Genomic DNA, 13,154 nt, shown 5'->3' on the forward strand with positions numbered 1-13,154 from the left:
ATATTGCTTTAATTCCACAATGTATCGTCAAAAAAAGATCGCGATATTCGATTACATCGTGATTCATATCTGAACGCTAACATTCTGACAGCTTATGTTGCCAAAATTTCATAATCTGTAACCAAAAATAAATCGAGGTATATATCTGTCGGGTGTACTGTCTAGGCCTGGGCGAATTATTCAAATTTTTTTTGTTTTGTTAACTGGATACCCGCAATGGGCGCGAATACCTATTTATAAACCGGATAGTCCTGTAATTACAACCAAGTAACCGGATATTCTTTAATATCCGAATATCCGCGGACGTCGGGCGACAACTGATAGGAATGTTTTGTCTGAATCCTTATGAAACTTCTATTAAGACAGCATAAAACAGCATAAATTAAGTATTTAACTATGCTCACCTCCGTGAAGAGTTGAAACAATGACATTTCTGACGTAATTGTTCAAAGATTACAAAAGTTTTCCTTCACGTATACCAAAATTTCACTATTCGCCCAGCACTGGTACTGTCTATCTATGGTGCAAACCTTGGCCTTTCAGTTACACATACTGACGTAAAGTGTCTTTTGAAGTGTCTACTGCGCATGACTGTTCTAACATGTGCATATTTTAGTAGATCCCGCCCATTTCATTGCAATTAACCAAGAAGCATCCATAATGCACATGTGATGACTTCTGATGGGTTGTGGTTTGTGTTATGATCCCAATGTGGTTTTCATTTTGCGGCACACGGCGGGCCGGCTCCACTCACAGGGGGAAAATTCTACAATTGTATTGCTTCTGTAGTGTCTGGGTGAGACCGCCCTGCTCCACACACAGGGGGAAATGATACAATTGTATTACTTCTGTAGTGTCTGGGTGAGACCGCCCTGCTCCACACACAGGGGGAAATGATACAATTGTATTGCTTCTGTAGTGTCTGGGTGAGACCGCCCTGCTCCACACACAGGGGGAAATGATACAATTGTATTGCTTCTGTAGTGTCTGGGTGAGACCGCCCTGCTCCACACACAGGGGGAAATGATACAATTGTATTGCTTCTGTAGTGTCTGGGTGAGACCGCCCTGCTCCACACACAGGGGGAAATGATACAATTGTATTACTTCTGTAGTGTCTGGGTGAGACCGCCCTGCTCCACACACAGGGGGAAATGATACAATTGTATTGCTTCTGTAGTGTCTGGGTGAGACCGCCCTGCTCCACACACAGGGGGAAATGATACAATTGTATTACTTCTGTAGTGTCTGGGTGAGACCGCCCTGCTCCACACACAGGGGGAAATGATACAATTGTATTGCTTCTGTAGTGTCTGGGTGAGACCGCCCTGCTCCACACACAGGGGGAAATGATACAATTGTATTGCTTCTGTAGTGTCTGGGTGAGACCGCCCTGCTCCACACACAGGGGGAAATGATACAATTGTATTGCTTCTGTAGTGTCTGGGTGAGACCGCCCTGCTCCACACACAGGGGGAAATGATACAATTGTATTGCTTCTGTAGTGTCTGGGTGAGACCGCCCTGCTCCACACACAGGGGGAAATGATACAATTGTATTGCTTCTGTAGTGTCTGGGTGAGACCGCCCTGCTCCACACACAGGGGGAAATGATACAATTGTATTGCTTCTGTAGTGTCTGGGTGAGACCGCCCTGCTCCACACACAGGGGGAAATGATACAATTGTATTGCTTCTGTAGTGTCTGGGTGAGACCGCCCTGCTCCACACACAGGGGGAAATGATACAATTGTATTGCTTCTGTAGTGTCTGGGTGAGACCGCCCTGCTCCACACACAGGGGGAAATGATACAATTGTATTGCTTCTGTAGTGTCTGGGTGAGACCGCCCTGCTCCACACACAGGGGGAAATGATACAATTGTATTGCTTCTGTAGTGTCTGGGTGAGACCGCCCTGCTCCACACACAGGGGGAAATGATACAATTGTATTACTTCTGTAGTGTCTGGGTGAGACCGCCCTGCTCCACACACAGGGGGAAATGATACAATTGTATTGCTTCTGTAGTGTTTGTGTGAGACCGCCTGGGCGCTAAAGACTTTGATGTTGTTTTTTCAAAGAAACCCTGCCATTTGTGGATCAATTGGGGATTCTTGCGGTTGGTTCTGGGACTATATATTTTTTGAAACAGCCCGTTGTGGTTGCAAGACATCTCAATTAGGGAAGACATCATGATACTTCATCAAAACCACGATTTGCCAATAATTTGATTAACAAAAAATCTAGACGATATGGTAATCGTTAAAGAAATGGTATCGCGATTTTCGATAATATCGAGATATCGCCCAAGCCTACCACTAAGGTAAAAATGTAAAGGTCTTTGTGGCTAAAACAAAAAAAATGTAGTCCGAGTAATAGACTGTGCAAGTCTCGCGCAGATTTGAACTTTTGTTTCGTCCATTACTTTAGTTTAATATAGTTTATTTCCATAAAAATGACATATGTTGTTAAAAATGTAATACTAATTAACAACATATATAAAAGTAAAAATAAAGTCAACATAATAACGAAGAAAAACCGATATTTAAACTTGACCTCAGGTCAAGTTACTTGTAAAAAATTCAGAATTTGTGCCCATCTCCGATCACGAAACTTACGCAGACGCTTGTTTTGGCCGCGCGGGGTGGGAAGCCTTTTCATTGGTCGCTTAGGCGTCGGCTTCCTCTTTAAAATGCGTCACGCGTTTATCTAACGCCCTTGCGACCATCGTGCGTCCGCGTATAAACCAGCTAAATTTCAGTAGTTTCACATTCGGGCGTAGATTTACAAAAGAGGTTTCAAACATTGATCTCCATTAATGGTTTCAAAACATTTAAGATCAAACAAACATCCTTGTCCCAGAGTTTTACTTTTGTCTATACATAGACTTTAACCGATAATTGTGTATTAGTTTAAAAAGCTAAAACTAATTTAAACAAGCTCTAATGGGTATTTTTGTTGTTCAGATTCGGCATTAAGAAAAAATTAAAGCAAAGATTTGATTCATAAAAAAATTAAGTTCTTCAGTTGTCGTGTTTTCTCGCTCCGGTGCGCACGAGACTTGCACAGTCTATAACTCCAAAAGGACTAGGCGTATCAATTCCAAACTTGGTCTGTGGACTTGTCTTGGGATCCCCAGAAGCCTTTTGTTGTTGGACCCTTATTTAATGAACTATTCTGTGTTTGTTTGTTACAGAGGTCATTTAGAGGATGTATATGATCTATCCTGGTCACCTGATGGGACTCGTCTACTCTCTGGATCAGTGGATAACAGCGCAATCATCTGGGATGTAACTAAAGGTAACAACAACTTCAACTCCTCGCTTTGTTTTCATTTACAATGCAGGGTTTACACTCAAACTATCCCGATTGGTATATATTTGTTACCCCTCCTCCCCTAATCCTTCTCTCAATGCTTATGAGAATGGTTCATATACAGGAATCCAGGCAGTGTCTTACTTGAAAGCCAATTAATATCCTGGCAGGGCTCAAATTTGAATGGAAAATGCACAAGCTTGCAGGGCTTGCAGATCAAATGTTTTACTGGACTGAATTTATTTTACAAAACCAGAATCTAAATTAGTTGAACAAGCATTTAAACAATAGCAATTTCATTTGTGTAATGTGTACTTACAGCTTATGTGTACTTTGATAATGGTGAAAGACAATTGAAAGATAGTTGTCATGGTCAGTCAACTTTTTTTCACAAATATATTTCATAATGAGGTATGTTATTCAATTGAAGTAACAAGACAAGACCACTATGCTTGTCCTATTGTGATTTTACTGGCCCACTGCTCACAGGCCTCAGGCTTGCGGTCCAGTGTTGAATTCAAACCCTGATTCTTACTGGGCTGTAATGTTATTGGAGCCCTGAAACATTCCTTAAATCGGATCCTGACAACAAATAATATTAATTTTAAAATGCTTTAAATGAACTCGTTTCCAGTATTATGTAAGCAATGCGAATTTACTTGGTATTTCTGCTGCCATCAATTGTCTAAAAGTCTCTTATTGATTGCTCTATGTTTTAGGTGAAAAGCTTGTAATTTTGAAAGATCATCGTAGTTTTGTACAGGGAGTGGCATGGGATCCATTGGGCAAGTACTGCGCTACATTGAGCTGTGATAGGTAAGTTAGATTATACAACTCAAGGTAAAACAGGCATGCAACTTTTCCTTGGATCAGCTGATTTCATCTTTTTTTTAAATCTCAGTTTTACCATTCAAAATTGAAAAATACCATACAAAATCATTGACATTTTGTAATTTCCTCTATTCAGTATTCAGTATTGGGACACAAGTGTTTATCCCAGGTTATGCCTGTTGCTAGACATGGCTTGCTTTTTTGAAAATATTGTACTTTATTGGGTCCCTGGTAGTAGGATGTACAAGTATTGCGCTCACATTCTTTGGCTGTGTACAACATTGATCATATTACTAACAGCAATGTGTCAGGCCTGAGGTGCCACTCGCTACCTTCGTAAATCCACAAAACCAGCCATCTGAACCCTTCGACACGGTGGACGCCTCTGCTGCACCTACATATATCACAGCTAATACAACCTCAACACCAATGGCCTACAACATGATCAAGCTGTTCAAGCTGCCTAGGATCAACCTGGATGGCACAGACGAATTTCTAACATTGGACATATCCGTTGTAACAACGTCTCGAGCCGAGTTCGGCCCTAGTAGCGTCAACTATATTGGACTGGAATTTCATCTTTGAGAGGGCAAGGCCATTTTCATTATGCAAAGGGCACTTCCATGGCCTGCGTACAATTCATGGCCTGATGTGTGCAGACTCAAAGAGTAGACTCGCTCAGTGGTTGAAACTTATTACAGGGATGCCAGTTTTCTGGCTATTGCCGGAATTCCGGCTTTTTCAAATTTCCCCCGAATTTTTCCGGCTCTCCATGTTTCATCTGGCCGGAAAAAAAATATTATTTGAAAACAGATTTTCGGCGCTCCGTATTTCATCTGCCCGGAGAAAATGTATTTTGTTGAAAACAGATTTCCGGCGCTCCGTATTTCATCTGGCCAAAGAAAATCTCTTAATTAAAAACTTATTTCCGGTGCACCGTATTTTATCTGGCCGGAGAAAATATTATGTGCCGTCAACTCGCCGTCAACTCAACCACTACGCAGACGGCAGGTATGAACTAGTCTTGACCCAAGGCGTCAGCTATATATAAACTGCAGTACATACTACACTTGCAATACCAATCATCGACGCCTTGAGGCAAGACTATTCTAAATGCAGGAAAACGCCCTCTGTTGTCGATGTTGTATAAAGCTCTGTAAAAATGCAAGATGGCAGCCGACGTCTTTGTAGCCTCGAGATAATATTCCATGAGACAAAAACCTAAATTTTTTGAACCAAGTATTATCAGGGGCAGAAGTTAAAGGGAAAGATTGTTTATTTTAATTTTAATATTGTTAAAACCACGAAAGATTCAAGACAAATATCAGACTTTGCCTGTTGTTTTTGCAGGGGGGGGGGGGGGGTAGATCAGAATTAGCTTTTTCTTTATGTTTTTTTTATTGTCTTTTGTTTTGAGTGGTGTGGGGGGGGGCGGTGACCCCCTTTCCTTGGCAGCGAATTGTTTCAGGCTCCGAGGGAAAGAGTCAATGGCATCCCTGTTATTACTAGCCAGCAGGGACAGTAGAAAACAAGTTGCGTTTCTCCAGAAAACCTGGTGGCCTGATACCATTTTCTTATTTCAAACTAATCTTACCAGCAATGATTTCCAGAGCATGTGCAGACGAGTATAGTCTTAGATGAAGGCATTTGTTATTGTTATTTTGATGCTTTTGTTAATTGCATTGATATATTTCACCTACAGAGTGCGTATGCTTATTCTATCGCATTGTTCAGAAAGAGCCTTCTCGTGCTGCGTACAATGTGTCTTGCCTTTATGGTAGCATGTAAAGACTTATAGTGTAAATTATTGTTTGGAATGAAGTGACTGCTTTGTTTGTCCAACATCAGGATAGCAGTGCGGTCTGCTTTCTGCTGAACTACTGAGTGAAGTTTTTAACAGTTATCTGAAGCTCACAGACAGTTCAGATTGAAATTCATTTAAATGTTTGAACGCTTAACCACAAGTCCAAAGTTCTGTTTAACAAAGTGGACATTGGAGCTATCACGGAGACGTGGTTTTCACCAGACCAACCTGTGGATCAATTTAGTATCCATGGCTACAACATTTTTTCGCGTCCAAGAAAAGAGCGACGAGGAGGGGGTGTAGCTCTTTACACCAAAGAATGCTTGAATGTCACCTTACTTGATAACATAGAGGTTCCTGATGACATCGAAGCAATCTGGGTTAATGTTCGGCCTCCACGCTTACCACGTTCAATTTCAAACATTGTAATTGGAACTGTTTACTACCCTCCCAAAAGCATTATTGCTCAACCTCTGCTTGATCACATCAGTTCCACTGTTGATCAAATTCTCACACGGCAGCCTGATTCCGGCATTATTGTCATGGGTGATTTTAACCGGCTAGAACTGGACCCTCTTTTGTCAAATAACTTTATTCAAATTGTGGACAAGCCAACTCGTGAAGATGCCATTTTAGACAAGATCATCACCAACCTATCATCATTCTACAATCCTGTAGAAATCAGCTCCCCTCTTGGTCTTAGTGATCACCGCTGTGTCATTGTCAGACCTAAAAGCCCCATCCGCAATACCAACACCAGCAAGACTCGAGTGGTACGGCCCATGAAGGACAGCGACGTGCGAGAATGTGGTTCATGGTTGAGTGACCATGATTGGTTGGAAGTAATCAGCACGCATGACGTCACTGCAAAATGCACGGAGTTCTACGAAACCCTCAACTGTGTGCTAGACACTTACTTTCCGAAGAAATCAGTCAAAAAACACCCCACTGACAAACCATGGCTGACACCCTACATCAAATCACTCGTTGTCAAGCGTCAGCGCGCTTTCCATGGCAACCAACAATCGCTGTGGAGGTATTTCAGGAACAAGATCAATCGTGAAATCAAACTGGCCAAGAAAACACACTACACAACCAAGGTCGAGCGACTCAAGAAATCTAATCCGAGTTCATGGTTTCGTGAAGTTCGACTTATTACAAGAGGCACGAGCACAAATCGCAACATCCATGTGCAGAATATTGACCCCACAGCTCACAAGGACATAGCGTCTGCTATTTGTGAAAAGTTCGCTGCAGTCGGTAACGACCTTGACCCCTTGGATACATCCTTACTGCCAGCCTACCTTCCAGCCAAACCAATCCCTCCTGTCCAACCTTGGGAGGTGCTCAAACAACTTCAGAGAATAAGCAGCACAAAGGCGAGTGGCCCAGATAATATTTCGGCTAGATTTATACGACAGTACAGGGCTGTATGCTTCGTTTTTGAAAGGGCAAGGGCACCAAGGCATTTTCTCTTTGGCAAAGGGCACCCTATGAGGAAATTGTAAATTTCTACTGTAACATTTCAAGGGCACCAAGGCAATGACCAGGGGCAACGGAGGCAATCGCCTTCGTTGCCTCCGTGAAGTATCAGGCCTGACAGTATTCTTATGAACTTTCTAAGCCATTGACTCACATTATCAACGCCTCGTTTGCACAGCTTATCGTCCCAGCACAATGGAAGAGGGCAATTGTCGTCCCTGTGCCCAAAACTTCACCAGCCAACATAGACAATTTGCGACCCATTGCCCTCTCAGATCACTTTGCCAAAGTGACAGAACACTTCATTGCTCAACAAACAATGGCGTCGATTAAACCCAACCTCGACCCCGCCCAGTTCGGAAACATCAAGAACGTATCCACCACGCACTGTTTGATTGATGTTCTTCACACACTCCATGCTAATGCTGAACTACATGTACCCAAATCTATATCGTCCATTCTTCTCTCTGACTTTTCTAAGGCTTTTGATCACATCGACCACACAATTGCAGTTTCCAAGCTCCTCAAGTTGGGAGTTCCACCACATTTAGCCGCATGGATCGGTGATTTCATCTCTAATCGTGAACAGTGCGTGAGATACCTCGACTGCTTTTCGGAATGGACCCATACTAATGCAGGTGTCCCACAAGGCACTAAGCTCGGTGCCATTATCTTCCTAGCAATCATCAATGACGCCGGTTTCAAAGAGAACAATACAAGTATAAAACACTTCAAATATGTTGATGACATGACTGTCATTGAAACCCGTGATGCCAGTGTTGGATCCAACCTCCCATCTGCAATAACTGATCTGGATGTTTGGTCGTCGGACAACAAAATGCAACTCAACGTGAAAAAGTGTTTCACCATGGACATTTGTTTCTCGCGGAACCAACCAGATCCCCTCTCATTGACTCTAAATGACAAAACTATTACACAATGTGCAGTTATTAAGCTTTTAGGTGTTTTTATTTAAGCCGACTTAAGGTGGGACACGCATGTAGGCTCAATGATCAAGCGTGCAAATTCCAGCCTTTTCATGCTTCGTAAATTGAAGTATCATTACCTAAGCATATCTGATCTTGTTGCTATATATACCTCCTTTGTGCGGCCAATTTTGGAGTACGCTGCACCCGCCTGGTCAGGTGCTTTGTCAAGTAAGCAGTGCAATGATCTGGAAAGGGTGCAAAAGCGCGCATGCAGAATTATTCTTGGCAATGACTACGTGCGCTACTCAGACGCTCTACAATTGTGCAGTATTGAAACACTGGTATGCCGTCGTAACCACTTGTGCCAATCTTTTGCCAAAACTCTCCCTTCATCAGTCCTAAAGCGCCTCTTGCCACAGAGGTATGATAGTGGGTACCAACTTAGGAACTCCGGACTTCTGGGTCAGTTTAAATGCCGAACAGAGCGCTATAGAAAGAGCCCTCTCCCTCACATCACACGCCTTTTTAACAACTGAATTGCAATAGAATGCAGCTTTTTATGCGCCCTTTGACTGTGCCAGCAATATTTTTTATCCAGGTTTTTTTCCCCGCAACTTTCAGAACAATTTATTTTATACATTGTAAATATTTGTCTCTCCTTAATCAATTATTTCTTAAATAATGTGAAATCGTGTGTTTTTTTTCTTATTTTTTAATCTCTGTATATTTTCCTGTAATTCGACCTCCGGTCGCCATGGGAATTTTTTTTTTTAAATAATAAACCAATTATGAATGAATGAATGAAAAACTATTTTGGAAAACTATGCACAATCCTATGTCCAATCGCAATGTTCTAACTATTTATGTTTTTTTGTGTCATTGGTTCTACAGGTCACTGCGTTTATACAACCTAAATAATAATCGCTGTGCGTTTAATATAGTCAAGATGACTATGTCATCAACCAGCAACAATGGAGAGGTATGTTTTCATTCTCAGCAAATTATGTTTGCATTATGTTTCCAGTTAAATGGAAATTAGACTTCATCGTTGGTTTTTAGAAGAGAAAATATATTTCTATCCTCCTACCTTCAATAAACAAACCATACAACCAATCTCTGAAAATCAAATTTGATGCTCACATTTAAGGGAATTAACGGAAAAACCATTTAAGATTTTCAAGGGTTTAAAGCCATTGGACACTTTCGGTAAACAGTATTGTCCAAAGGCCCACACTTCGTGTATCACAATTTATATATAAAATAACAAACCTGTGAAAATTTAGGCTCAATCGGTCATCGGAGTCAGGAGAAAATAACGGGAAAACCCACCCTTGTTTACGCACGATTCGCCGTGTCAGACATATGTTTTAAATAAATCCGTAATTCTCAATATCAAGAATTGATAACTGTTTTAATGTTTTCTCAAAAAGTAAAGCATTTCATGGAATAAACCCTGTAAGTTATTTGTAAATCTGTGAACTTTATTTTTTTTTTCTTGTTCCGAAAGTGTCCAATGGCTTTAAATTCTGCAGTGATAAATTGTGATTTTTTTAAAATGCTATTTTCAGAACTTTGAGCATTTATGAATTGAAATAAAAGAGTAATGACTCATTCTTAAATGTCCGTTTAAAACCTTGGAGGGTTGTTGCCGTGCGCTTAAGGCCCTCGCCTACGGCTCGGGCCTTTATCACACGTCAATTTGACCCTGCCGGCTTTAAACGGCCGTGTAAGACCTCAAACTTTTTCTATTAAAGCTGGTCCGTTTGTAAATTTTATCTATTTTGTTTTGATCTTATTTGTAGAGTACAACAAAGCAGTGTCGCTTGTTCCATGATGACAGTATGAAATCTTTCTTCCGTCGTTTGACGTTTAGTCCCGATGGTCAGCTTCTTATAGTCCCTTCTGGTTCCTTAGAGGTGGGAGATTCCTCCACATCATGTAACACCACATACATCTTTACACGGTCTTCAGTACCAAGGTAATACTTTATCGCTTGGAATTGTATATTTGTTGTCTTTTTCTTGGCATGATTTCTTGGCACTGGACACTAATATCAATAATAATAATATCAAAGTCTTATATAGCTCACGCATCTACCAACAAGGTACTCGAGGCGCTTAGTATATATATTTATACAGAAAGAGAGATTATTGAAAAGTAGGATTTGAAACTTTGCATGGTGCAAATATGATATAGAAAGGTTTGCGGTAACACCATGTAACGACTATCTCTAATGAGTTGGGGTGGTTCTGAAAAGAACCGTTGGTTTCATCTCGATGTTTCGATCAGTATGCTCTGATCGTCTTCTGGAGAAAGATTATTGAAAGTTATGAATTCTGAGACCCATTGTAGCACCTTATAACAACAACAACGACAACGACAACGACAAGGTTTACAAGGTGATACGGCGCATTTAGCAGCCACAGCCAGGAACACCGGGGCGAACCCCTTCTCTTTTCGATAAGTGCACTAGGTTCTTTTACATGCGTTACACAACACATAGGACCAACAGCTTTATGTTCCATCCGAAGGACAAAGCAATGGTTAAATGTCTTGCTTAAGGACACAAGTGTCACGGCTTGGGATTCAAACCCACACTCTGCTGATCAGAAACACCAGAGTTTGAATTCGGTGCTCTTAACCGCTCGGCCACGACAATTGGTAATTGTGAGACATTCTGCAACATTTTCCCTTGTTATGTACACTTTGAAACTCCCAACTTGTATGAATTTGCTGTCCATCGTTGTACAATCTGTCTGTAAACCAAATTTTACTAGCCATCTTTCCTCCATGAATTTGTTCTTTTATTTTGTTTAGGTTTTCTATTGTAGCCTTGAGCGATCAATCAAAGGGGCCAATACATATTGTTCGCAGTAATTTAGCCCATATTAGATCTTCACAATAAAAGTGAATTCTGTAATTCAAAATGGAATGCATTGATTTGATTGTAGACCAGTGATGTATCTGCCTGGTGCTACTAAAGCCACTATTGCTGTACGATGCTGTCCTGTTTTATTTGAACTGCGTAAACCAGAGGAGGAGCTTAAGGAACCCAAAGATGATTCAGTCCATGATGGTGAGTTAGTTGCATTTCTCAAGATCAGGGCCTGAATTTTACTGGACCGAAGGGCTGAGGCCGGTGGATTTAGTGTCGGGCAAGTAAACTTATGACCAGACAAGTCCAGCAATATTGTCCAGCAAATTGTCCAGTAATATTGTCTAACAATTGAATAACAATACCTCACAGTGTGATATCTTGAAGAAGAGAAACAAATGTTGCTCGAATGTTGACTTTGAGTCAGAAAAAAAACTTTCAATTCTGTTGGAGTAATGAAGTATACTTTGAATACCAACAAAGTATTTTGATTAATGTTGTCACGACTCAGGAAGTTGTTTTACCTTTTCTATTCTGGTCTTGTACAGACATTTCTAGTCCATAAATGTTGTGTGCTACAAGCCCTGCAGTCTTGTGGAGACATTTCTAGTCCATAAATGTTGTGTGCTACAAGCCCTGCAGTCTTGTGGAGACATTTCTAGTCCATAAATGTTGTGTGCTACAAGCCCTGCAGTCTTGTGGAGACATTTCTAGTCCATAAATGTTGTGTGCTACAAGCCCTGCAGTCTTGTGGAGACATTTCTAGTCCATAAATGTTGTGTGCTACAAGCCCTGCAGTCTTGTGGAGACATTTCTAGTCCATAAATGTTGTGTGCTACAAGCCCTGCAGTCTTGTGGAGACATTTCTAGTCCATAAATGTTGTGTGCTACAAGCCCTGCAGTCTTGTGGAGACATTTCTAGTCCATAAATGTTGTGTGCTACAAGCCCTGCAGTCTTGTGGATTTTTCTCACAAATGCTAGCCCTGAAGATGCGTGTGCATGCTCTTACATGGTGTTTTTTGTATTGTGTTTATTACTACACAAGTCTTTTTTTTCCCGATCCCATTTTAAGTTTGTCATCATTCCAGTGTGAACCATACCAACTTGACTAAGTTTGCTCCAATAAATACTAGAATCCCAAAGAAATAATGCCTGGAGAAAATTTTTGATTCAGGAATTTTTCTTCCAAAATCTGTGATGTTTTTAGACTTTCCTTTCACTTAAACAAAAAAAAATAATTCTTTGCAGGTCGCTTTTCCAGAGAGTGAGACCAATGTGTGTGTGACTTAATGAATGATCACCAGAATACCTATTGTATTGTTGGTTACAGTGTATGATTTAGCTTGTTACCCTAAACAAGTTAACCAATGGTTGACCAGCCTGGGTTTGAGTTAAAACTTGTAAACCTTAATTCATAAATACCTCGGACAGTTTTGCTATTCCTATTGGTGGAGAGCACGTCATGTGGGTGTGTATAAATCTTTGTTTATGACCGGTAAAAAGTGTTGAAACATGGGCGTGACACGCGAGCTCGCACCTGTGCTTATATAAAACAGTTTCTTCATTCCTATTGGTAGAGAGCAACAGCCGGGACAGTTGTGCCACATCACGCGATACGCACGACGCCCACAGCATTCCCTTATAAGGAGTTGTTTACCCGAGTGCGGCGGAGGGCTTTACCATTTCATAGCTGGAGAGGTGTTGTGTTGAAAGAAATCATTGAACAATTATAATTTTCGGTTTTCAACTAGTGGTTTAAACCCGCCGAGGCCTGGTTCTTGATAATTTACCTTGACTTCGTCTCGGTAAAATTATCAAGAACCAGGCCTCGTTGGGATTAAACCACTAGTTGAAAACCTCTTCACCACACATTGATTCCCTTAGTAAACCATGGTGCACACTCGAACTTGCTCATAGTAGG

General features: G+C 41.1%; 1 protein-coding gene across 3 annotated transcripts in view; it reads left to right on the forward strand.

The window, feature by feature from the left end:
• Positions 1–13,154, forward strand: part of LOC117297111 (chromatin assembly factor 1 subunit B-like) — a 28,263-nt gene that overhangs the window by 8,140 nt on the left and 6,969 nt on the right. For all 3 annotated transcript variants that reach the window (XM_033780246.1, XM_033780248.1, XM_033780247.1), the window contains exons 5-9: positions 3,193–3,296; positions 4,031–4,127; positions 9,249–9,336; positions 10,160–10,335; positions 11,309–11,433. In XM_033780246.1, the coding sequence (XP_033636137.1) occupies positions 3,193–3,296; positions 4,031–4,127; positions 9,249–9,336; positions 10,160–10,335; positions 11,309–11,433 (590 nt within the window). The remainder of the gene's footprint in view (positions 1–3,192; positions 3,297–4,030; positions 4,128–9,248; positions 9,337–10,159; positions 10,336–11,308; positions 11,434–13,154) is intronic.

The sequence above is a fragment of the Asterias rubens genome, chromosome 11, assembly GCF_902459465.1.
Source record: "Asterias rubens chromosome 11, eAstRub1.3, whole genome shotgun sequence".
NCBI classification, from domain to species: Eukaryota; Metazoa; Echinodermata; class Asteroidea; order Forcipulatida; family Asteriidae; genus Asterias; species Asterias rubens.